This window comes from Pelecanus crispus, chromosome 26 (assembly GCF_030463565.1).
Source record: "Pelecanus crispus isolate bPelCri1 chromosome 26, bPelCri1.pri, whole genome shotgun sequence".
Lineage (NCBI taxonomy): Eukaryota > Metazoa > Chordata > Aves > Pelecaniformes > Pelecanidae > Pelecanus > Pelecanus crispus.
The window spans coordinates 50,064-73,737 of NC_134668.1; the positions used below are offsets into that span (position 1 = coordinate 50,064).

General features: G+C 68.3%; 3 protein-coding genes across 4 annotated transcripts; 1 reads left to right on the plus strand and 2 right to left on the minus strand.

The window, feature by feature from the left end:
• Nucleotides 1-1,018: 1,018 nt before the first annotated feature.
• Nucleotides 1,019-5,989, minus strand: ARHGAP9 (Rho GTPase activating protein 9). The gene is made up of 15 exons (XM_075724996.1): nucleotides 5,798-5,989; nucleotides 5,219-5,296; nucleotides 4,898-5,008; nucleotides 4,764-4,825; nucleotides 4,023-4,110; nucleotides 3,757-3,852; nucleotides 3,300-3,398; nucleotides 3,083-3,206; nucleotides 2,881-2,994; nucleotides 2,265-2,363; nucleotides 2,107-2,184; nucleotides 1,932-1,985; nucleotides 1,706-1,840; nucleotides 1,505-1,610; nucleotides 1,019-1,199 (listed from the first exon to the last, which is right to left on the minus strand). Exons 1-15 carry the CDS (start codon nucleotides 5,987-5,989, stop codon nucleotides 1,019-1,021), a joined length of 1,617 nt encoding a protein of 538 aa, XP_075581111.1.
• A 3,849-nt stretch (nucleotides 5,990-9,838) lies between these two features.
• Nucleotides 9,839-14,879, plus strand: MARS1 (methionyl-tRNA synthetase 1). The gene is made up of 21 exons (XM_075725025.1): nucleotides 9,839-9,941; nucleotides 10,048-10,138; nucleotides 10,218-10,296; nucleotides 10,386-10,520; nucleotides 10,665-10,740; nucleotides 10,835-11,007; nucleotides 11,110-11,222; nucleotides 11,363-11,479; nucleotides 11,582-11,785; nucleotides 11,941-12,142; nucleotides 12,265-12,339; nucleotides 12,421-12,591; nucleotides 12,680-12,775; nucleotides 12,865-12,982; nucleotides 13,235-13,448; nucleotides 13,528-13,659; nucleotides 13,753-13,857; nucleotides 13,932-14,115; nucleotides 14,225-14,296; nucleotides 14,522-14,629; nucleotides 14,708-14,879. Exons 1-21 carry the CDS (start codon nucleotides 9,839-9,841, stop codon nucleotides 14,858-14,860), a joined length of 2,721 nt encoding a protein of 906 aa, XP_075581140.1. The 3' UTR covers nucleotides 14,861-14,879.
• A 44-nt stretch (nucleotides 14,880-14,923) lies between these two features.
• On the minus strand, nucleotides 14,924-16,342 carry DDIT3 (DNA damage inducible transcript 3). Of its 2 annotated transcripts, XM_075725027.1 has the most exons (4): nucleotides 16,287-16,342; nucleotides 15,868-15,915; nucleotides 15,599-15,763; nucleotides 14,924-15,506 (listed from the first exon to the last, which is right to left on the minus strand). In XM_075725027.1, the coding sequence occupies exons 3-4, from the start codon at nucleotides 15,737-15,739 to the stop codon at nucleotides 15,090-15,092; spliced, it is 558 nt and encodes a 185-aa protein (XP_075581142.1). In that variant the 5' UTR covers nucleotides 15,740-15,763; nucleotides 15,868-15,915; nucleotides 16,287-16,342; the 3' UTR covers nucleotides 14,924-15,089. The 2 variants fall into 2 exon arrangements, with proteins under 2 accessions (XP_075581142.1, XP_075581141.1); XM_075725026.1 differs by having other exon boundaries at nucleotides 15,599-15,915.
• Between the last annotated feature and the right edge of the window lie 7,332 nt (nucleotides 16,343-23,674).

The window sequence follows — 23,674 nt, forward strand, 5'->3', positions numbered from 1 at the left end:
CATCCCAGACCCCGACAAGCCTCTGGATCAGTCCCTGCCCAAAAGAGGACTGTTGTGTCCCTAGGAGTCCCCTGGGATCCAGCAGTGCCCCCTAGGGCCCTGTGCATCCCAAGTCTCCTGTGTGTCCCCGCTCTGCCCCTTCTTGCCTGGAGCGCTTGGGCACCTGCCTGCCCTCCATCTCCTGCCTGCCCTGGGCCAAGAACAAATCCAGTGGACACTGCTGCCTGGAAACTGGGAGTGGCTGGTGCAACTGGTGAACAGGGCCCTGGGGAGCTGGCAGGGCACTGGGAGAATGCAGAAGCAGTGGGTGGAAGCACTGGGTACGTGGGGCACACTGGGAGGGGAGCCGGAGAGCTGGGGCACACAGGGAGAGTGCTGAGGCTCTGGGAAGGGCTGGGGGCCACTGGGAGGCCCAGGGCGATGGTGACCGTAATAGGGCACCGTGACAGCTCTCATATCCACTGACCGTTGCGTCCTGCACACAGGAGTGCTGGTGTGCCGGCCACCCTAGGGTCTGCAGGGGCTGGTGGCGGCTGCAGCAGGGTGCAGGCATCCCAGGGCACAACCCGGAGAGACCCCCAGCCCTGGTACAGCCTGATTGAGCCCTGGCACTGACTGTGCCAGCAGAGTTGGGGGCCCTTCCTGGGGGGGGCGGGGGGGGGTGAGTCTGATGGTGATGGGTATGTGAATGAATGGTGGGAATGTGAATATGAAGGAATGGTGGAAATAAATCAGCACTGTAATGACCTCAGGGCATGACAGGGGGCAGAGGGAAGGGCATTTGGGGGCTGCCACATGCCTGGCTGATGACATTCTCTGGGGAGGCAGTGGGCAGCGGGTGGCTCTCGGTGCCGCAGATCCCCCCCCAACCCTGGTCAGAGCAGGAGGAGCTGGCAGTCCCAGGGAAGGTGCCTGTTTACTGCAGAGTCAAAGGTACACAGGGCAGGGAGGACTGGAGGGGTAGGAACGGGCACCAGCAGCCAGAGCACCCATGCCTGACCTGGGGGGGCGACAAGGCTCAGGGGACTGCAGGGAAGATGCGGTCAAAGTGTGCCAGCAGCAGCTCCACAGCTTGGTTCTGCTGGACCATGCCCGCTGCCAGGCTGCCCGGCTCCCGCTCCGGCCGCAGCAGCGTTGGCCCGAACACAATGCCGATGTTCTGGCGTGTCATGTGGTTGACATCTACCCGCTCCATCACCCTGCAGATGCGCAAGGTTGGCAAGTGTTCCCATGCACCCCATCCAGCCCCAGTCCTCCCTGCACCACGCTGGGTTTGTACAGGGTTGGGGCGGTCGCATGCACCGCTTTCAGCCCTCCCTCCGTCACCCCAGAGGGTCCATGTACCAGAGCTCCCACCACTCTGGCAGGCCCTAATCCTGCCCCCCCCCCAGCATACCAGAGCCACCCGATGCCCCCCACAGCAACCCCACAGCCCATCCACCTGTGGGGCAGCTCTAAGCCCACCCCACAGCTGCCCCCAGCCCAGGAGCAGCCCTCCCCTTACCGGCAGAGGTGAGCCAGGAGGTACCGCAGGGTGGCATAGTTGGCAGGAGGCAGGCTCTGCACCAGCTCAGCCACCCGCTCCACCTGCTCCTGGGGGTCCGGCAGCTCTGCGGGGGAGCCACAGCGGTCAGACACGGTGTCCCCCCGCCCAGCATCCATAGCCTGGGGACGCCCATGGGGAGCACTGCAGCGGGGCACTTACTGGTAGCTTGAATGAAGGGGTCAAAGAGTCCGTAGGGCACTAGGGGCTCAGGCAGCTCCCGGAAGAAGAGCTTGAGGGCACCGGTCACCACGTGGATGTCACTCCACTCTGGGTCTGCCAGGCTGAGCCGCTCCTCTGGGAGAAACAGGGGAGGACAGTTTGCGCCTGGGCCCCCCAAGGCCCCAGCACCACCAGGGCCACCCCCTGCCTGGCCACCCCAGCTGACCTTGGCAGAGCTGCTCGGGGAAGACATAGCGCCCATCTGAGGTCACGGCTCGCTCTGTGGGGACAAAGAAGTGTTCATGGGAGAAGAAGCTGCCTTCCCCCATCCCTGGGCTCCAACACAGTTCCCCTGTCCCCTACCCAGCAACCCCATCCTGTGCCACCCCCAGTCCCCTCACCCCGGTCCACAGCAAAACGCAGCTTCTGGATCACAGACAGGTTCCCGTTGACCCGGTAGATCCCGTCAACGTCAAGGCCTGAGGACAATGAGGGGGGCAGGACATGGTGGGGGAAGTCCGTGCCAACTGCGGGGGTGTGCCGGCTGGGAGGACCCTACCTCTCTCCTCGATGGCCTCCACGCAGAGCCGGACAAAGCGGGGCACAGTGGTGCTCTCCCGCTGGCACAGGGCGTCCAGGCGACACCCGAACACCTGGTCTGGGAGAGGGCAGCGCTGGGGCAAACTGGGATGGGGAAGCACTGGGACTCGGCAGGGGGCAAATGGGACTGGGGGCATGTACAGGGGCCAGGAGGGAATGCTGGGGATCGGGAGAGTGGTGGTGAGGGCAGGGAGGGACACTGGGACTGGGAGAGGACACTGGGACCAGGAAGGGATGCTGGACTGGAGGGAGACACTGGGACCAGTGGGTGCACAGGGACTGAGGGGGGATTCTGGGACTGGGTGGGGGAGAGGAGGACAGACACTGGGATCAGGAGGGGGACAGGGACCAGGAGGGGATGCTAGGACTTGGAAGGGGCACTGGGACTCGGGGCAGTAACACTGGGGGAGGCGGGCACTGGGACCCACTGGGGACAGGCAGCCAAGGCTCAATGGAGCACTCAGGCACCCTCTTCCTCTCCCACTGTGGGGCAGAGGGAGGATGTGGGAGGGTTTGGGGGGGTCCCGAGGGTGTGGTGGGACTTGGGTGGAGGTCCCGCAGCTGGGGAGCCCTACCTCGAATGAGCCCCTTCTCCTGCAGGCTCTGGAGCGGGGGCCGCTTGATGATGAAGCGCCTCAGCTTGCTCTTCACCCACTTCTTCTCCGAGGCATCAGGCGTGTGGGGGGCACCTGGGGGCACAGCAGGCCCCGGGTGCAATCACAGTCACAGTCATGCCAGCCCTGAGGCCTGCTTCCCCTCTTGGACCCCCAACTCTACCTGGAGCCCTGGCCCCCTCAGTGACCCACAGCGCCTCGTCCTCATCCCCGCTGAGCTCCACCAGGTCCCCAATGTCCCCCCGGTGCAGCCACCCCACAGGTACGTCCACGGGGTTCTCCAGGTCCTGGGGGGGTGGTGGCGGACAGGGACAGTTAGGGATGTGGACGGCACTGGGGGCAGCCGTGGGTCAACCCCTGCCCCGCCTCCAGGCACTCACCAGCCGGCGGATGACCCCCCGGATGGCCCGGGCCCACTCCTGGATGGTGGCCTCTTGGTCCGACTGCAGCAGGAACTCATTACCGGTCACAGTGCGGAGCTGGCGGGGGGGGCAGCAGGATGGGGGGCGTAGCAGGGACCCTCAGGGGACCCCTACAGGGGCCAGGGGGACCCAGGCACTCCCAGGCTGCCCTGCTCCCCCCCCCAGTGGGGTGCTCCAGGGGTGCCCCTAACCCAAGGGGGGGTCCCTGTACACCCCCCCTACCCTGCCCCAGGGGAGTACGAGTGGCACCCTTTCTCCCATTTTGGGGTTTCCTGTACATGCTGGGCTGTGGGGTCCCCTTCTCCGTGGGCTGTATTTAGGGGGATCCCTGTGACGCTGCACTGTTACGGGGAGCCCCACGTCCCCTGGGCTGTGCACTTCAGGCATCCCCAGCCTGGGATCCCACCCTACTCACGTGGATGACGTTCTTCTTGCTGGAGAGGTCACGGGCCCAATCCAGGGCAGCCCCCCGCAAGTCCACGCTGCTCTCAGGGCGGCTGACGGCAGGGCACTGGGGGGGGCACCGGGTGTCATGGGTGCACTGTCCCCCTTGTGTCTCCACACCACCCTGTATTTCTTCACAGCCCTCTCCCCGTGCTGTCCCCACTGTCCCCCCCCCATACCTCCCGATGCTCTAGCACTCCCCCCCGTCCCAGCCCATCCCTATTCCCCCCGACTCACCCAGGCAGTGGGTGCCGGCCCCTTGGGCTCCTTGTAGAAGATGAGGCTGTTCCCGGCCAGCACCACCCAGGAGACCCCCCAGCTCTTCCTGAGGGCAGCAGGTGAGGGGCACCCCCAACCCCTCCCCAGCCAGGGCTGGGGGCAGGCTAGGGTGCCCCCTACCCCAGCAGAGCTCCACACAGGCCCCAGGCGCCATTTGGGCGCTGGCAGCGCCCCAGATCCGCCCCCTCACCCCCAGCCTGGCATGGCCGAAAGCACCTTTCTGTGCCAGGGACATGGCTTTTCTGGAGCCCCGCAGCTGTGAAGAACCATGGGCCAGGCTGGCATGGCCCCCCCAGGCTGGAATGCCCGCCCCCAGGTGGCACAGCCCCCCCGGTATAGACTCCCCGCCACCCAGGCTGACATGGCCCCCTCAGCTTGGCAGAAACCCTCTGCTCAAGTGGGGACCCCTCCCAAACTTGGCATGGACCCCCAGACTGGCAGAGACCCCCTGCTTCAATACGGACCTCCCCGAGCCTGGCACAGCCCCCCTGCACCAGGACCCCTCCCCAGGGACGCCAACCTGGCACAGCCCCCTGCACCAGAACCACCCCCCTCCCCCTGGGGAACCCAGCCTGGCACAGCCCCCTGCACCCAGACCCCCCCCAAGGACCCCAGCCTGGACCAGCCCCCCGCACCAGGACACCCTCCCCCCTCCCAGGACCACAGCCTGGCACAGCCCCCTCCCACCCTGGCCCCCACCTGAGCTTCCTTCCCCCCTCAGCGATCTTGGTCCTGTTGAGCTGCCCGGCCTTCTGCACCTCCTGTGAGGACAGGGTCAGTGCTGCCCCTGCCCCCCCAGCGCCCCTTGGCCCCCCACCCCTGGGGTAACTCACGGTGGGCAGGGCAGGGGCGCAGGGCAGGGGCTCGGCCGGGACCAGGGAGGGCTGGAGGGTGGCTGCCCGGTCCCCCAGGCTGTTCTGGGCAGGGGTCCAGCCATGGCCCACCTGCAGAGGGGGGACAATGTGGAGGGCACAGCCTGGGCCCTCCCTGCTGCCTCCCCCATACCCTTCCCAGTGTCCCCCATTATCCAGCCACGCCTTGACCCCCCTCCCTTGCCACCCAGTGCCCCCCATCCTCCCTTCTCTCCAGCTACCTCTGACCCTGCCCCCTCCCTGTGCCTCTGTTTCCCCCACTGCCCCCATCCCCCAGCTCACGGTGCCACTGGGGACCCCGGCTCCCCTGGAGCTCCAGCATGCCGTGGTCCTGGGGGGCTCGGCATGGGGGGTCAGGCCCTGCAGGGGACACAGGGGACATGGGTCAGCCTCGGGGGACAGCATGGCCAGGACCCCCAGGACTGGGCCGCCCACAGCAATTAGCGCTGGCACTCATTGCCAACAGCCCAGCTGGGGGGGGGGGGGGGGGGGCAGTGAGGGGAACCTGGAGGGCACTGGGGGAGTCAGCGAGGGCAGTGGTGGGGCCACACGGAGGAGGTGGGAGGGAAAATACTGGGGGGATAATTTGGGAGAATCAAGGGGTCAGGGGGGACCACTGTGGGGGGGCAAAAAGGTGGGGCACGAGCGGGATAGAGCACACATTGGGGGACACGAGGGCACGATGCGTGGGCATTGATGGGGACACATGGGGGGGCCACAGGGAGTACAGATGGCGGCGGGATGGATGCCGGTGGGGAAGGGGGGGACATGGGGGGAAGGGAGGGATGGGGGTGTGTAAACCCAGCTGGCGGGGAGGCGGGCAGGGACCCAGTACTCCCCCCTGCTGCCCTCCATGCCCACCGCCTCCCGGTGCCGCCGGGGGGGTTTCCAGGAGGTCGTGCCCGTCTGAGGGTTATAGAAGAAGCAGCGACCGGTGCTGGGGTCCAGATGACGCTCCCAGGCCCCCAAAACCTGCAGGGGCGGCCCGGCTGGCACAGGGGGCTCAGCCTGGCCCCCCACCCGCTGCAGCTCCTCAAGGTTGCAGTAGATCATGGTGGCTCCCAGGGGGGGCACCTGGGGGGACAGAGCCTAAACGGGGCGGGGGGCACATAGACAATGCCCATAGCGTACCCCCAGCCCCGTGCTGTGTCCCCAGCCTCATCCCCTGCCCAGCCCCCCGCAGTGCCCCCGCGCCCTGCCCCCCAGCCCCCCCCAGCCCCCCGCGCCCTGCCCAGCCCGGATCAGGGTTTTGCAATCGCTTCCCCGGAGCCGTTTGCCGCCCCCCCCCCCCCGCCCCGGGCCCTCGGGCAGCCGCGGCCCCCCGCCGCCCCCCCTCCCCGTGCTCCCCCGGCCCGGGCCCGCCGCCCCGCTCCCACCTACGGCCCGCGGCCGCGCAGCACCGGCCCCCTCGACCCCGCTGCGGGTGGCACGGCCTCTCCGCCCCCCACCCCCCGCACTTCCTCCGCTGCCCCACGGCGACGAGGAAGCGGGCGGCAGCGAGGGCGGGGTTGGAAGGTGCTGGGGTGCGGGGGGGTGGGTGTGCATAGGGAGCGGAGCAGGGGTGCGCCTCGGGGGGTGCAGGTGGCGGGGCTGGGGGCGCAGGTGGGTGTGGTTGGGGGCGGAGGTGTGCAGGAAGGGGACAGAGGCTGGAGACGCGGGGTGTGGGCTGAGGGAAGGAGGGTGCGAAGGCTGGGGGTGTGCGGGGGTAGGAAGCACCGGCGAGGCTGCAGGGGCTCAGAGGGGAACGGGGCTGGGGGCGCAGGGTGTCCTCTGGGGGCCGCCTGGCCCCCACTCACCCCAGCGCCCTGGGCCAGCAGCTCCTGCTGCGACTGGCACGGCGGCAGGGCTGGGGGGGCGGCAGGCAGAGCCCCCTCTGCCAGCTGGCCGGTGCTAGTGCAGCGGCCCGCGGGGTGGGTGGGGGTCAGCCTGGCCTCCTGGGGGGGGGCTGGGGGTGGGCCACACAGGTCCTCCAGTGAGCAGTACTGCGGTGGCCGGCCTTGGGGAAGAGAGGAACCCACCAACCCGAAATGATGCTCGGGCTTGCAGGTGGGGGGCAGAGACACCCCCCCCCACCCCGGGCCCCAACCCTGTTTTCCCAGCGTCGCCCTGCCCCCGGTACCCCCAGCCCCAAGTCCCTGGTGTCTCCCAGTGCCTGCAGCCCTGTGCCCCTTCCATCTCCTTCCATCTCCTGCACTCCCAGCCCTTTGGCCCCCATTGTCCCTCACGGGTATCTCCCAGCCCTGTGCCCTCATTGGGTCCTCCAGCCCTGTCCTGCCAGTGCCCCCTTATCCTGTGCCCTTAGTGCCCCCAGCCCCACAGCCCCGATCTTCCCCCAGCCTTGTGCACCCAGACCCACAGCCAGGGACTCCCAGTGGTGTCCCCCCCCAGCGTCCTCTCATCCTATGACCCTAATGCCCCAACCCCTTGCCCCCACCTCAGTGCCCTGTGGCTCCTTTCTCCTGGTGTCCTGCCATCCTGTGTCTCCCTGCCCCGTGGCCCCAGCCCTGTGCCCCCCTGCCCCGCTCACCGCTGCCCACACGCTGGGCAGGGGGCAGCGTGCTCCATCTCCCGGTGTCACCAGTGTCCAGCTCAGCCACGTAGGTAGCAGGGACGAAGAAGGGCCGAGCCCAGCGGGGCTCGCTGGCCCGTCTAACCTGCCACCAGTCCTCATTGGCTTTGTGGAGCAGCAGCAACTGCTCACCAGCAGCCATGGCCACATGCCGCCCGTCCTCAGCACGGTATGTGTAGTTGTAGAGAGCACGGAGCACCACAGCCGGCTCCGCACGCCGCCACCGCAACCCCTCCAGCAGCCACCGCCTTTCCAGCATCCTCACCCCACTCAGGGCACCTGGGCACACTAGAGCCTGGCCCTCGCCATCTGCAGGGCACAGGTCTGGGGGTCAGGGTGGATGTGCCCTATGCCCCATGGCTGGCATGGCCCCAGGCTGTGGTGGAATGGGGCTGAGCAGTGCCATGGGTAGCAACAGGGACCCTGCCTGCAGGGCCAGGGCTCACTGGACGAAGTTGTGCCCCATGGCCAGGCTGTGCCTCATGGCCATAGGCCATGTAAGGCATAGGCCTTGCAACCACGTGTCCCGTGGCCAGGATGTGCCCCGCAGCCTGGCTGTGCCCCACAGACAGAATGTGCCCCGTGGCCGTGGATTTCCCCCCAACCATGGCAATGCCCCACAGCAATCCTGTCCACAAGCAGTGGAGGGACCACGTGCTGCCGCAGTTCCTGGTGCCAGAGGAGCCAATGCCTGGCCCCGGGGTATGGGAGACTGGGGGGACCAGAGGGACTGGGGGTGCTGGGGCAGCCACGGCTCAGGCACCTGCAGGAAACCCAGCAGCTGCTGCAGCAGGAAGCAGCGAGGCTGCGGCTTCCTCGCGCCACACAGCATGGGGCTGGGGGGTGGGGCTGGGGGGCATCAGCTCCATGTCCCCATGGCCTCTGGTCCCCTGGTCCTTATCCCATGGCCCTGCAGCCCCCCCAGCCCCTGGTCCCCATCCCACAGCCCTGTGGCTGCCAGTCCCTTGGTCCCCGTCCCCAGGCCCCCCAGCCTCCGCGCCGTGTTCCCTGGCCCCCATCCCCACAGCCCTAGGCTACCAGACCTGCAGCCCCCTTCCCGGCTCCGTGGCCCTACAGCCCCCAAGCCTGCCCTCCCAGCTGGAGATACACTCACCATCTTTGGGGCACCGCTGTGGTGGGCAGGACCTGATGCCCGGACAGAGAGGGAGTGGGGGCTGCCATGGGGCATAGGCGACGGACCCTGGTGTCCTGCCCACACCCAGCCAGCCGAGCACCCACCCACGGGGTGCAGGGATTAGAGCCTGCGGCCCCGCTCGACCCTGCTCGGCCCTAAGCGCCTTTTGGCTCTGCCCACACTGTGCTGCCGGGAGGGGTCAGGGAGGGGGGGCCGAGGCAGGGCAATTGGGGCCATCGCACTGCCCCGGGGGGAGCAAATCCTCTTTGCCCCGGGGGAGGACCCCGGCCCGGTTGTGCCCCACCCCGTTCCCGACAGCCGCCCCTGCTTCCCTTCGCTCTGTCTGCCCCACCGGTTCCCGGGGCACCCGGGGAACAGGCCGAGGGGCTGGGAGGGGCGCTGGCGGCTCGTCAGGCTGTGCCTTGCACGGACCCTGGGCCAGGCCAGCGACCCCCCCACGGCGGGACCCCCCGGCGCCCCCCCACCCACCTGGTCCTGCCGGGGTGGCAGGTCGGGTCCGCCCGTAGCGGCGGCGGCGGGGACACCTCCCCGGGCCATGTGACAGGACGAGCCCGGGTCCCGTCCCGCTGCGGGGCGGGCCAGGAGCGGGGGGTCCTCCCGGCTGCCGGGGGCAAGGGGGAGCCTGTGGGAAAGCGGGAGTGGGCACTCGGAGGCCGGGGTCCCGCGCCTGGGCGGAGCTGGGGGTGTTCGGGGACCGGGGGGGCAGGACGGCGGGGTCCCCGCCCGCGGCCCCGGCGGGCAGTGCGGGGGGGCCGGGGGCGCCCCGCTCCGCCTCTGGGCCCGCGTCCTGCGGGGAGGGGCACGACAGCGGGGGTCGCGGGGGGACCGCGTGACGTGGAGCGCCGTGCTGCTGGGCAGCTTCGGCACCGTGCCGTGACGCCGCAGCGTCGTCCCGTGACATCACGGCCCCAGTCCGCGGCGGGAGCGGAGGATGCTGCGGGCGGCGGCGGCCCCACCCGGCGGCCATGGCAACCCCGGCAGGGCCGGCTCCTGCGTCGCCATGGCGACCGCGCGGCCGGCGCTCTCGCGAGAGCTGGGGCGGGGCCGGCCGCCGCGCGCGGCGCTGTGGGGCTGCGGGGCCCGCCCGTCCCGGCATGCCCCGCGCGGCCCGCCCGTCCCGGCATGCCCCGCCCGTCCCGGCCTGCCCCGCGCGGCCCCGTGGCAGCGGCGCGCGGCGATGCGGCTGCGGGTGGCGGCGGGCGGCCCCGCCGCGCTGAAGGTGCTGGCGGCTGCCGGGGCCGCCGCCGCCCCGGTGCGGCTCGTCTGGGGCGGCCCCTCAGGTGAGAGCGCGGCGGCCGCTCCCCTCTCCGGCAGGGGCCCGCTAGCACCGGCCCCGGTGGTCCCCGCCCCGCGGCGGGGGCTGACGGGCCTGCTCCCCCCCTGCAGAGCGGTCCCTCGCCCCGCTGAGCCCCCCGTGGGTGCCCGCCCTGGAGCTGGACAGCGGCACCGTCCTCTTCTCCGCCAACGCCATCTGCCAGTGAGTACCGGGGGGCGGGGGAGGGGGCGCTGCCCCGCAGCCTCCGGCACCCCCCCGCCTCCTCCTCACACCCCCCCAGGTTCTTCTTCCTGGCCCGCGGGGAGGAACCCACCGACCTCACCAACCAGTGGCTGGAGTGGGAGGCCACTGAGCTGCAGGTGGGTGCCCCAGGGGTACGACAGCTCTCCCCCCTGCCCCGCTCCACCCCGGGCTCGGCCCACCTGACCCCTCCTGTCTCTGCTCCCAGCCGGCTGCCTCAGCTGCCCTGTACGCTCAGCTGGTGCACGGGAAGAAGGGGCTGGAGGCAGTGGAGGCCCTGGGGAAGTCGCTGGCCCACATAGAGCAGAACTTGTCCAGGAGAGGCACTGCCTACCTTGCTGGGGTGAGTGGGGCCGTGGGGCGGGGGGAGTCCCGCTCCCTGAGGGAGACCACTGGGGCAGGCCCTTCTCCTTGGAGAGCTGAGCTCACTGCCGCCCTGAGCCTGGGTTGGGGCTGCCTCAAAGCCTGACTCTGCTTCTCTGGCCAGGACAGCAAGTCAGTGGCTGATGTGGTTGTGTGGGGTACTTTGTTCCCTGTCCTCCAGGATGAGACCAGCCTGCCAAGTAAGAGTGGGTGCTGAGAGGAGGGAGCATTCCTTGTGTTCCTCTGGCTGTAAGAATCACGCTGCTCTCGCGCTCTCTCTCTCTCGCCCCCAAGGTGAGCTGCAGGCACTGAGGACCTGGTTCCAGAGCATGACCCTTTCGGAGGCTTGCAGAAAAGCTGCTGACTCTGTTCTGGTGCCCAAGGCGCTGCTGGAGTTCAAGTCCTACCTGCAGAAGCAGCCTCCGCCCTGCCTGGCCATGGAGAGAGCCACCAGTAATGAGCCTGAGGTGCAGCCCTGGCCCCTGCTCAGCCCTGGCCCAGGGATGGGCCCCTGTGGGGTTGTTGGTGACAGGCATGCAGACCCTCACTGGGACCAGCCTTCCCCGCAGGAGGAAGAAGGTTCTGAGCGTGCCCTGACAGAGGAGGAAATCACAGCTGCTGCGGATGCCTGGGCCCGCGGTGCTGCAGCACTGCCCAAGCCCTGGCAGCCTCAGAAACCTGTGTGAGTCCCAAGATGACACTAGGGGCTGGCTGTCCCGGACCTCTGAGGAGCCTGGCAGGGGCTCCCAGACTGATGCTACATTGTTCTGGGGTGGCCCTGTTGCTCTTTGTGCCTGCTCTGACTGTGCCTGTCCATGCCAGGCTGCCCGTGGAGGGCATGAGGAATGTCCTGATCACCAGCGCTCTGCCCTACGTGAACAACGTGCCCCACCTTGGCAACATCATTGGCTGTGTCCTCAGTGCTGACACCTTTGCCAGGTGAGGCGTGGCTGCAGGAAAGCTCCCTGGGGCCAGGGGATCATCGTGGGGGACTGTACTGCGCCCAACACCTGCATGGGTGTCATAGGCCCCTGTCTGCAGGTACTGCCGCCTGCGGAACTGGAATACACTGTACGTGTGCGGCACAGATGAGTACGGCACAGCCACTGAGACCAAGGCGGTGGAAGAGGGGCTGACGCCCCAGGAGATCTGCAACAAGTACAACACCATCCATGCTGACATCTACCGCTGGTTTGACATCTCCTTTGACTACTTCGGCCGTACCACCACGCCGTACCAGACCACGTGAGCAGCTGCATCCCCCAGGGGCTCACATGGAGGGACTGGTGCTGGGGAATGCTGGGGGGAACCCCAGCATGCCTGGGTGAGGGTGCTCTATGACTCTCCAGGGTTCCTTGGCTGATGGGGGCTGCCCCCCTGCTCTTCCTCTCCTGTCCCAGGATTGCCCAGGACATCTTCCAGCGCCTGCTGGCCCGTGGTTTCCTGCTGCAAGACACTGTAGAGCAGCTGCAATGTGAGGACTGCCAGCGGTTCCTGGCTGACCGCTTTGTAGAGGGCACCTGCCCCTTCTGCAGCTATGAGGAGGCCCGGGGGGATCAATGTGATAAATGTGGCAAACTCATCAATGCTGTGGAGCTGAAGGTGGGACAGGATCCCACTGGGGACCACCCCACCCCACAACCCTCCCCCCCCGCCCCGTCTCTGCCTGCGACCCCCAGCCTTTTCCTAGGCTCCCTACAACCTGTGTTTTTTCCTCCTGACAGAATCCGCAGTGCAAGCTCTGCCGGGGCGTCCCTGTAGTGAAACCCACCCAGCACCTCTTCCTGGACCTACCCAAGGTGAGCTTCATCCCTGGGAGAGCAGGGACGGGGATGGGGCATCGCTGGTACCACTGACCATTCTCATGTGTTCCCCCACAGCTGGAGGAGCGGCTGGAGCCCTGGTTGGAGCAGTCCTGGGCCACCGGGGACTGGACAGCCAATGCTCGTTACATCACTCGTTCCTGGATCCGAGATGGGCTCAAACCCCGTTGCATCACCCGTGACCTGAAGTGGGGCACGCCTGTGCCCCTTGATGGTTTCCGCGACAAGGTGCATCCCATCTAGCCCCTTGGTTGCAGTGTCTGTCCCCAGGTGCCCTGCCTGGGGGTCCCCTGCTCATGTATCACTCTTCCCCCAGGTTTTTTATGTGTGGTTTGATGCTCCTATTGGCTACTTGTCCATTACGGCCAACTACACTGACCAGTGGGAGAGGTGGTGGAAGAACCCACAGCAGGTAGGAGCCTGGTGCTGCTGCAGGATGGAGTTAGAGACAGAGCTGGACACCACTGATGTCCCCCTCTGCCTTCCCCCACTACCTGTCAGGTTGAGCTCTACAACTTCATGGCCAAGGACAACGTCCCGTTCCACAGTGTCATATTTCCCTGCTCGCTCCTGGGTGCTGAAGACAACTACACCCTGGTGAACCACCTCATTGCTACAGGTACTGGGGGGTCACCAGGGATTGGAGGGTCTCCACATTACCTGCTTTCCCTCAGTACTGGGAACAGTCCAGTCTGTCCCGCACGGGCACAAAACTGCATTTGCCCTCCTTGACTTGAAGACCCTTTGAGCTTGGCATGAGCCTATGAAGCACTTGGACAGTGTCTCCCTGTGTTGTGGGGCTGTTCCCTGCCTGGGAGAGGGCTGGATCCATGCTCGGGCCCCATGGTGTGGTCTCTCCTGCCCTCCCCAGAGTACCTGAACTATGAGGATGGGAAGTTTTCCAAGAGCCGGGGTGTGGGAGTGTTTGGGGACATGGCCAAGGACACAGGCATCCCTGCGGACATCTGGCGCTTCTACCTGCTGTACCTGCGGCCTGAAGGGCAGGACAGTGCCTTTTCCTGGAGCGACCTCATGCTCAAGAACAACTCGGAGCTGCTGAACAACCTGGGCAACTTCATCAACAGGTTCTGGGACAGCCTGGCAGTGGCAGGGGCTGTGTCTCTCCCCAGGCTCTGCTCATGCCTGCTCCACCTCTGTCCCCAGAGCTGGTATGTTTGTGTGCAAGTTCTTTGGTGGCACTGTCCCCGACATGGTCCTGACACCAGATGACAAGCGGCTCTTGGCCCGTGTCACCCTGGAGCTGCGCCAGTACCACCAGCTGCTGGAGAAAGTCCGGTGAGTAGCTGAAACCCTGGGGCTGAAGCGAGGGTGGGAGGGCAGAGACCTGACCTGTAGCAGGTGCTCAGCCCCCCCCTGCCCTCCCCCCAGCATCCGTGATGCCCTGAGATGTATCCTTAGCATCTCTCGCCATGGCAATCAGTACATCCAGGTGAATGAGCCCTGGAAGCGAATCAAGGGGGATGAAAAGGACAGGTATGGAGAGATGGGGGGTTGGGCAAGGGACAGGGCTGGGAGCTGGCATTGATGGATGGTTTCCTGCCCCACAGGCAGCGTGCAGGCACGGTGACCGGTGTGGCAGTGAACATGGCTTCCCTGCTGGCTGTCCTGTTACAGCCCTACATGCCCAGTGTCAGCTCAGCCATCCAGGGACAGCTCTGCATCCCCCCAGACTGCTTCGTCCTGAGCCACGACTTCACCTGCACCCTGCCCCCTGGGCATCATGTGGGCACTGTAGGTGGGGGAGGGGGAAGGCAGGCTGTTTCCCCTGCCCTGGGCAGTGCACGGGTGCGATCAGGGGTGCTGGCCCTGTAGGGGTGACCCCTCTTCTCCCTGGGTCCAGGTGAGCCCCCTTTTCCAGAAACTGGAGAACAACCAAATTGAAGCCCTGCGCAAGCGCTTTGGGGGAAGGCAGGTGAGTGGGGGCTGTAGTGCCCTGCAGCTCTTCTACCTTCGGCACCTCCTAGCCTTTCCACCTCTGCTTTCTGTCCCTCCTCACTTGCTGTCTCCCCTTTCCCAGCCTGAAGACCTTGCTGTAGAGCCCCAGGTAACTGCCTGGCACTGCCTCGGGTGCTGCAGCAACCTGACCTTCTCCAGCAGAGGGGGTGCAGGGGTCTGCCCCACTTCTGTCCTTCCACAGGCCAAACAGAGCCCTCCAGCCTCAGAACCCCCTCCAGCCCCAGCAACCCTTGGACCTCCAGGTGACCCCCAGCTGATCCAGGAGCTGACAGAGGAGGTGGCCAAGCAGGTAAGTGGTGGAGGGGGGCTGGCCCTGTCTCGCCCTTACCTCCCCAAGCTCTTATCGCTCCCCACGCGCCTGCCCCAGGGCAACTACGTGCGGCAGCTGAAGGCCAACAAGGCAGAGAAGGCCCAGGTCGACATGGAGGTGGCCAAGCTGCTGCAGCTGAAGAAGCAGTTGGCATTAGCAGAAGGCAAAAGCCCCGAAATCCCTGTGCCCAAGGGGAAGCGGAAGAAGTAGCACCTGGCTCCTCTGTGCTGAGGAACAGCCCCAGTGCTACCCAGAAACCAGGCTGGGTTGTGCTGGTGGTTATGTGTGTGTAATAAAATGCAAGAAGTATACAATCATGTATGGAAACAGTGCCCTCCCCATGCCATCAGTCTGTGCCAGGGGGGCAGTGCTCCTCCAGTTCATGGCTGTCCCCCAGGTCCGCAGGGGCAGCAGAGTCTTTGCAGGGCAGCACTGGAGCCTAAGCCCGGCGGAGGTTCACAATGCGGTCAATGAGGGCTGCCCGTGTGCGCTGCACCTCTGCACTGAGCCGCCGGATCTCTTCCTGGAGCTGCTCGTTGTGTGCTGTCAGCTCCAGCACCCGCTGCTCATTGGCCCGCTCCCGGCGCTTGGCCAGCTCCCTGCTTGCCGCCATGCCACTGCACCTCTTCCTCTTCACCCCACATCCTGCAGCTGCCCCTGCCTCATCCTCCTCTGTGCCCAGCTGGGGTGGGGAGCTCCTGCTGGAGCCTGAGCCTGGTGGTCCTGCTGCCTCTGTGCTGGCTGTGCTCTCTGGCTCCAGCAGCTCCAGCAGCTCAGCAGCCAGGGCACCATCCAGCTCGCAGCCCTCTGGACCACCGCCAGCCCCCTCCGTGCCCCACAGTGGAGCCAGCTCTGCCTGCAGGGAGAGAGGAGGAGCCAGCCCCAGGTGATGGGTGCCCCCTGCCCTGTTCCTCCACCATCGGGGGTGTTGCTGGCCCCTCAGCTCACCTGCTCAGCCCCCCAGTGTGGGGAGGGCCCACTGGGCTCTGCTGCTGCCAGCACCTCCTGCAGGTCCTGGTACCAGGCTTCCAGCTCCCAGCTGGGCAGCGTGCTGGCAGGTTCCCCCGCAGGCAGCCCCTCAGCTGCCATTGTCACCTTCGGGCCAGGGTGGGGCTGTGGGGGGTGGCGAGTTCAGCCAGGACCCTCAGGTGGGGGGCATTGCTCCCTGCGAGGGGCCAGTCCCGGCAGCCCGAGGCTGCTGCCACCCCCGCCCTTACCTGCTTTCAGGTGTGGTGGTCGACAAGGACGCACTTTCTCCTGGATGCCTGAGGAGAAAGAGGGCCAGGGTCAGACTGTGCCGCCACCATCACCGCGCGGCGGGTGGGGGGTTCCGCAGGGGTTTGGATCGGAGCCCCCACTCCGCTCCCGGGGTACCGCCAGCTCGGGGGGGGGGGGGGGGGGGGGGGGGCGCAACGTACCGGGCGCAGCGACCCGCCTGCCTTGTGCTGGGGGTGGCGGCGCGCCCCGAGGACCACCCTGCCGCGAAGGCGGCCTGCGGGCAGCCCGCTGCCCCGGAGCCCCGGCGCCCCTCCCCCGGGCCGCGCGGAGCGTCTCCCCCTGCCCCGGCCCGGCCGCACTCGGGGGCCGGCTCCCCAGCGCCCGCCGGCTCCCCAGCGCCCCCCGGCTCCCCCAGCACCTTCCTGGGCGGCCCCGGCTCCCCGCGGCTCCGGCCCGAGCGCTGCCCCCCGCTCATCCTCGTCCGCATCGTCCCGCGCTGCCCCGCTCCGCTCGCGCCGCCGCCCAGCGCCCCTTTTAAAGGCCCCCGCGTGACGCCACGCTCGCGCCGGCCGCGGCCAACGGGCGCCCGCCGCGCCGTGACGCACACGGCGGCGCGACCCAATGGGAGTGGGAGGGCGGGGGGCGCGCGCCACCGCCCACCGGGCAGGGGCGGCCTCGGCGGGCCGCGCGCCGCGGGGTGAGTCACGCGGGCGGATGATGCAACGGCTGGAAACCGGCCCCGCCCCGCCTTAAAGAGCCCGCAGCGCCGCGGCGGGGGCGGGGCTGGGTGGAGCGGCAGGAGCCTGGAGCAGCCGCGGGGAGCCCCGGTGCGCCCCAGGGCGCGGGCAGCGCGGCCCCGCTGCGGCCCCGGCGCTCCCCCGAGCGGCCCCGGGCGCTCCCGCCGCTCCCCGGCGAGGCACGGCGGGATCGCCCCCCCCTCCCCCCCTCCCGCCGCCGCGCGCAGGCGCGAGGGCAGTGCGCGCGCTGCCCCGCCTCTTCCTGGCGGGGCCGGGCCGGAGCGGGGAGCGGGGAGCGGGGACCCGGTGCCGCCGCGCCCCGCCCCGCCCCGCCCCGCCGCGCTCCGCCAGCCGCCGCCATGAACGCAGGTGGGTGCGGGCGGGCCGGGGCGCCCGGTCCCCGGTCCCCGCGGGGCGCCCAGCGCCTTGCCCGCTCCGCCTGGACGCATCCGCGTGGGCGCCCCGTCCCCTGCCCCCCGGGCCGCCCTGGCGGCGCCCACCCGCCGTGCCCGGCGCTGGCATGCCACGGGGGCCCGCCCGCCGCCCCCCGCCCGCCGTGCCCGGCGCTGGCATGCCACGGGGGCCCGCCCGCCGCCCCCCGCCCGCCGTGCCCGGCGCCAGGGCTCCTTCCCCGCCCCACCGCAGAGGGGCACGGCGCCCCCCTTCCGTGCCCGGCCCTTGGCACCCCCCTCGCCCAGCGCCTGCTCGGGGGGGATGTGGCCCCCGCTTGCTGGCAGGATGGAGGGGCTCGGCCCCCTGCGCCTCCCTCCCCCAGGGTTCTGGGGGTTGTGGTGACCCCGGCCCCCCCGAAATGCTCCCATGGGGGGGGGGGGGCGCTGGGGGGGCCTCCTGCGGGTCACTACAGGGAGCGAGGGCGCAGCCTGGGGGCACCGGGGGGAGCCGGGACGCCAGGGTCCCTTTTCCGGAGGGGGTGTCCGGATGCCTGGGTGCTGCCCCTTCCCCAGAGCCTGGGCTGAGCCTCTCTGCCGCGCAGCGACCTGCAGGGCACTGCCGGGGCACCGACTGCGGGTGCTGCAGCCCACCGGCTGCGGGCTTGACGCCGAGATGTTCGCAGGGATAAGCAGGTGAGAGGTGCACCCCCCCCCCCGCACACATCCCCCACCGGGGCTGGTGCCCCCAGTCCCCCCTCCAGCGGGATTAGGGCTAGCAGCAGCTGTTTGCCTTTTAGCTGCAGTTCCTCGGCAGTGTTTTATAGGTCACTGTTCCCCCTCCCGCCCCAGACACCAGGATTAACAGGACAGGGGGGCTGGTGCGGGGGGAGGGCTGCTGCTGTCCCCGGTGCTGCTCTGCTTCCCTGGGCACCTTCAGACCGCCATGGTCCTGCCCTGCGGCCCCTGGGTGCCCCCTGAGGACTCCTGCTGCTGCCTTACGGCTCTGAGCACCTCTGGGCTTCCCTAGTCCTCCCCCAGTGCCTTGGCGCTGCCGGTCCTGCCAAGCCCTGTTGTCCCATTTGCTTCCCCCTGCCTCCTGGCGCGACCCCCTCGCCAGTGCCCGCCGCAGGTGTTTGTGCGACGAGGGGGCACAATGAGCAGCAGCGATGACTGCGCCAGAACAGACCGACCTGCGTGCCCGTCGGCTGGGCCTGTGCCCGTGGGCTGGAGCGCAAGGTGGAGGAGGGCTCCGTGTGCTACATCAGGTACGAGCAGCCCCCCGGCCTCTCGCACTCTCCTCCCCGGCCTCCGCTCACCCCCTGTGCCCCCTAGCCCCAGTGGCACTGTGCTGACCTCGCTGGAGCAGACTTGCGCCTACCTCCTGGCTGATGGGACCTGCAAGTGTGGCCTCGAGTGTCCGCTCAACATGCACAAGGTGCGGGGGGCGGGGGGGCGTGTCAGGTGCGGGATGGGACAGGCTGCACTGGGCGCGCTCCCTGGACGTAGGGGTCTCCTGGCTGCAGGAGGGGGTTATGCGGCTGCCTGGTGCTGGGCGGATCTGGGGGTCCCTGTGAGGTGGCCGGTTGCCGCTCTCAGCCTGCCCTGTCCCTGTAGGTCTTTAACTTTGATCCGGGGGCAGCAGTGGCTGGGCGAGGGGCCCCTGGGACCCAGTGCCAGCAGGACATGACCAAACTGTGCAATCACCGCCGGAAAACAGCAGCCATGGCCACACTGTACTGCAGCACAGAGGGCGCCCCGGGACCCTGCCGCCCAGGCACAGGTACCAGGGTCCCCTATCCATGGCCTGTCCGTGTCACCCATATGTCTCCTGGTCGTGCCTGTCCAGTCCCAGACCCCTCCTGTGTCCCTAGTATGTCCTAGGTTATTGCCACCCATCCCAGTCGCCTCGGTGCTCTCCTGGTTTCTCCACGTTTCCCAGGGCTCCCCATCTTCTCTGTCACATCCTGCCCCCCCAATCTTTCCTGTTCCCTGTCTTCCTAATCCATCCCGGTTTAGGGATAGGGGTGCCAGGCCCTGCTGGTGCCCACTTGACCCCTGTGTCCCCATGGTTCCCCACAGGTCCTGGCCTGAGCCCACTGTTCTCAGCAGAGGGGCACCTGGCCACGGCCCCCAGCACCGGCGTCCCCCCGCCCAGCACTGTCGGCAACTTCCCCAGGGTCCCCCTGGGGGCGAAGACCCCGGAGGCCACATCCGCCCCCACAGGGACCTGGCTTATCGCCCCACCCTTTCTGCAGCCCCACGACATCGTCCCCGGGGCCAACGGCAGCCCCAAGAGCCGCCCACCTGCCAGCCCCTGCTTTGGCCTCTGCTTGCCCCCGCCAGATGCGGCAACCCCCCCCAGATCCCCTGTGGTACCCCTTGCCGAGGGAACCTGGAGCCAGCGCCTCGCAGGCAGGACTAGCAGCTGGGCAGCCCCGTCGCAGGGGTTGACTGGAGAAAGCCCAGAGCTGGGGCAGCCGGGTCCGTGCCTGCTGGCCACCACCAGTGCCCCCCAGGCAGGCAAGGTCGATTCTCCTGTCAGCGATGCCTTAAGCAGCCAAAGCAGCAATAACCCACTAGTGCCCTTAGATGCTGTCCCCGAGGGCAGGGGCTTTTTGGGGCTGCCACCAGTGAGCACCCCCTTCCCTGCCAGCAGCCTGCTGAGCTCGGCTGCCAAGGCCCAGCCGGGCGGCCCTGACCCCGTGCCTGCCCCGAGCACTTTACCCCCGTGCCTGCTCCCCCCTGGTGTGCTGCTTTCTCTCATGGGTGAGCGGGCCCCGGGCCGGGGGGCCTGGTGGCCACAGCACCCTGACCCCCAGGACCCGGCAGCTCCCAGGGTGCCCCCTGAGCCCAAAGGGACACAGCCCGCAGTGACTGGGCAGCCTCTTGCAGCCCTGCTGAGCCTGCTGGGTACTCGGGGCTGCCCCGGGGAGGGAGGCCCGGGGGGTCCCAGCCTCCCCCTGGGCCCCCTACCTGCCACCAACGGCTCGCCCTGCCCTGGCACCGGGCTCATGCCCACCGGCCGGGACTTCGGCGGGCAGCTCCTGGGTCTCTTCGGGCAGCTGGCAGCATCTTCCGAACCCACCTCAGGGACCTCCCCGCGGTCAAAAGCCTCTGGCCGTAACGGTGGCCCAGGTATGTGGGGCAGTGCCCACGGGGCCGGGCAGCTGGTGGGGAGCAGGGCTGCGGCAGATGTCCGTCGATCAGCTGGGGACGGACCCTGCCCTGGGGTGGCTGCAGCAGTGGTGCTGGGGGGGTTCCTGTCCCCAGGGAGCCCCCTGTGGCTGTGGGGCCAGGTGGGAGGCAGTGGGACCCAGTGGGACATGGCTGTGGGTCCGTGCTGTGGGTGGTGGGACCTGGTAGGATGTGATCGTGGATCTCGTGGGGCGTGGTGGGACCTGGTGGGATGTGCCCATAGATTCATGCTGGGGGCGGTGGGATGTGGCTGTGGGTCTCACAGGATGTGGTGGGACCCGGTGGGACCCGGCCATGGGTTCATTCTGGTGGTTGGTGGGATGTGGCTGTGGGTCTGGCGGGATGTGGTGGGTTGCATCCATGCGCCTGCAGCAGATGTGGCCGTGGCAGCCCCGTGCTCTGACCCGTCCCCTGCAGGTGCTGCAGCTTCTCCAGGTGTCCCCAAAGGTGCTGTGGCCCCAGGGGCTGGCAGTAATGGGGAGGGGGGTGCTGGGGGGACGCTGGGCCGCCTGCTGCCCCCTGCAACCAAGCCTATAGCCTTTGTGGGGCAGGAGCAGGCACTGGCACTGGGGGGCTCCCTGCCACCAGGCCTTCTCCTGGGCACGCTGCCCTTCTCAGTAGCCCTGGGCCAGCACCCACCAGCCTGCGGGGGGGACCCCGAGGGGCCGAGCCTGCCCTCTCTGCTGGCGGCCTCTCTGCTCCCGCTTCCCCTGCTGCCCCTCGGCACCCCCCTGCCCGCCCTGGACCTGCTGCCCTCGCCGGGGACTCTGCTCTCCACCCTGCTGCCCCTGCTCCCTGGGCCAGGGGAGAGGGGCCCTGAGGCACCGGTGCCCAGCCCCGAGGGCTGCGCAGTGCTGCCCAGTTGGTCCCTGCTCTTCTCCACGCTGCCCACCTCGCTCGCCCTCTACCCCACGCTGCTGGCCACCGGGTTGGGCCCCCCTGAGCCTGCCCCCATCGCCCCCCCGGTGAGACCAGCCCCTTTGCTCCTTGGGAACAGGGGGGTTGCCCCAGGGTAGGGAGGAGAGTGATGGGGGGGGGTTATTTGCCCCTTGCAGGGAGGAGAGTGGTGAGGGGGAGTTCCCCCCCTACTAAGGGAGGAAGACGATGGGTGAAGCTATTTCCCCCCTCTAGGGGGGAGGATGATGGTACCTGGGGGGGTTTACCCCCACAGATGTGTGGTGTTGGGTGTGTATTTAACCTTGGGGAAGAGCAAGGAGTGCTTTTGCCTGCAGTGCAGTAGCAGGGGAACATCATCCCCAAGGCACTGGCAGAAGGGGTATTTGCTGCTGGGATGAGGGCAAGGGAGGGTGTTTGCCCCAGGGAGGAGAGGGTAGAGGGTATTAGCACCCAGACTGGGGTAGAGGAGGAGTAGCTGCTCCTGGGGAGGAAGGTGAGGATATTGATGTGCCCCTGGGAGAGCAGAGTCCTTGCCCCGAGGAGGAGGGTGCTTGCCCCCGGGGCATCCCGGGGCATGGGAGGAGGGACGGGTTGGTTTTTGTAATGGCGGCGAGGCCTGGGGGTGTCTCTGGCTCATGTCCTGGGGGTGGCCCCAACTTGCCTCTCTTGCCGGCAGTCCAGCCTTGCCAGCCCCTCTGTGGCACCTACCTCGACTGGCGCTCCCCCAACTACTGAGGCCCCACGCGGGGAGGGCCGGGCCCCCGACGGCCCCATGGGCACCCTGGAGCACCTCGACCTGCTGGGGCCCCATCTGGGCAGCTCCCTGCTCGGCGCCACGCTGCTGGGTGAGTGGGGCTGGGGGACTGGCTACTTGGGGGGCACCCCTGGGCACTGGCGGAGGGACTGCTTGGTCAAGGGGTGCTGGCTGCCCAGGGGTGCGCTGGGAGCACACTATGTGCCAGGGGGCAGGGAGTGTCCCCGGAGCCTGGGTAACATCCCTTGTCCCCCCCAGGCAACCTGCCAGCGCTGAGCCCCCTGCTCCAGAATCAGCCACCGCTGCCCCCCACACTGTCCCCCCCGGGACTGTCGCTGGGCCTGGGCCAGGGCTCCCCTCTGGGCACTGCCAGCCCCCTGGCTGGCCTGCTCCAGAGCCTGCAGGTGGGCTGCTGGGGCCGGGGCATGAGGGGCCAGCAGAGCTGGAGGGGCCCTGGGATTTTGGCGGGGGGACGTGGGGGCGGTGGGGCCAGGAGGTGTCGAGTGGTAGTTTGTGAAGGGCATGGGAGGACATGGGTAAAGGTTGGGGGAGGCCTAGGGGTTTTGGGAGGGGGGTAATGGAGGGACTTGTGGACCATGTAGAGTCTGGGGTGTTAGGAAGATGGGGGGCTTTGGAGGCTTGGGGGTGTTGGTATGACATGGGGGTCCTGGAGGTGATGGGGAGACACAGAGGGAATAGGTGAACACGGGAGTGCAGGGAGGATACAGGGACACACAGGGATGGGCTGGGCAGGAAGGAGGGTGTGGGGGTTATATGGGACAAACAGGGGTGTGTGGGACACGTGGGGGGGGGTTCTGACCCTCACTGCCCCCCGACAGCTGGGCCCCAGGTTTGGCTCCCCTGAGAAGTCGGTGACACCGTTGGGTCCCAGTGCTGGAGGCTCCCCCAGCCCCCCTGCACCTCCTGGCCTCCCCGAGGGCACCCCAAGTGCCTTAGAGCCCCCTGTGCCCTGCCAGGCCGAGCTGGGCAGCTCCAGACCCAGTGGGGGTGCCCGGGGGTGCCCCACCGCACGGCCCTCCCTCAAGCGGGGCCGCCGGCAGGCCGAGGGGCTCAACAGGGAGGCGCCGTCCCTTTGTGGGCCCCCCAGCACCAAGAGCCCCCGGCGTGGGGCTGGCCGGCGGGGCTGGGGCAATCGGCGGCACTTCAACAGGCAGGCGGGCGACAGGGGTGCGAAGGGGTTTCCCCTCGCAGCCCCCCCGGCCCCCGACTCTGCCTGGCGCTGCAACGGGGACATCCCAGCCACCGAGCAGCAGCTCACAGTGGAGGAGATCAAGGTACTGGGACCTACTGGGAGCTGTTGAGGAATACTGGATCCTGCTGAGAGGATACTGGGAGCCCTTGGGTTGGATATAAGGACCCACTGGGTGACAGTGGGGACATACTGGGAGGCACTGGGTATACAACCTTTGGTTATACTGTTGTGGGTGTACTGGGGGCCATTGCGTGCCACTGGGAGGTATTGGGGGGCACTGGGGGGGTGTGTGCTGGGGTGGAGCGTATCATGGCGGAGCGATAGAAAGATACTGGGATCCACTGGGGAGGGCAGCGGAGAGGGCACTGGGAGTAGGTGCTAGGGTGAAGCCAGGGGGAAGCCAGCACTGTGGGAGCTGTAGGGAGGCACTGAGTGGACTGGAAGACACTGGGGTACTGGGGACCCCCATGCTGACCCCCTCCTCAAACAGGGGAACTCCCTGCATCTGCGCCCATCCTGCCGGGGCTGGAGGAGGAAGGCCAGGTGAGCGCAGGGGTCACGGGGAGCCCTGCCACGTGCCCCCACCCCGCCTGACCCCCTGGTCCTTGCAGCACCCCC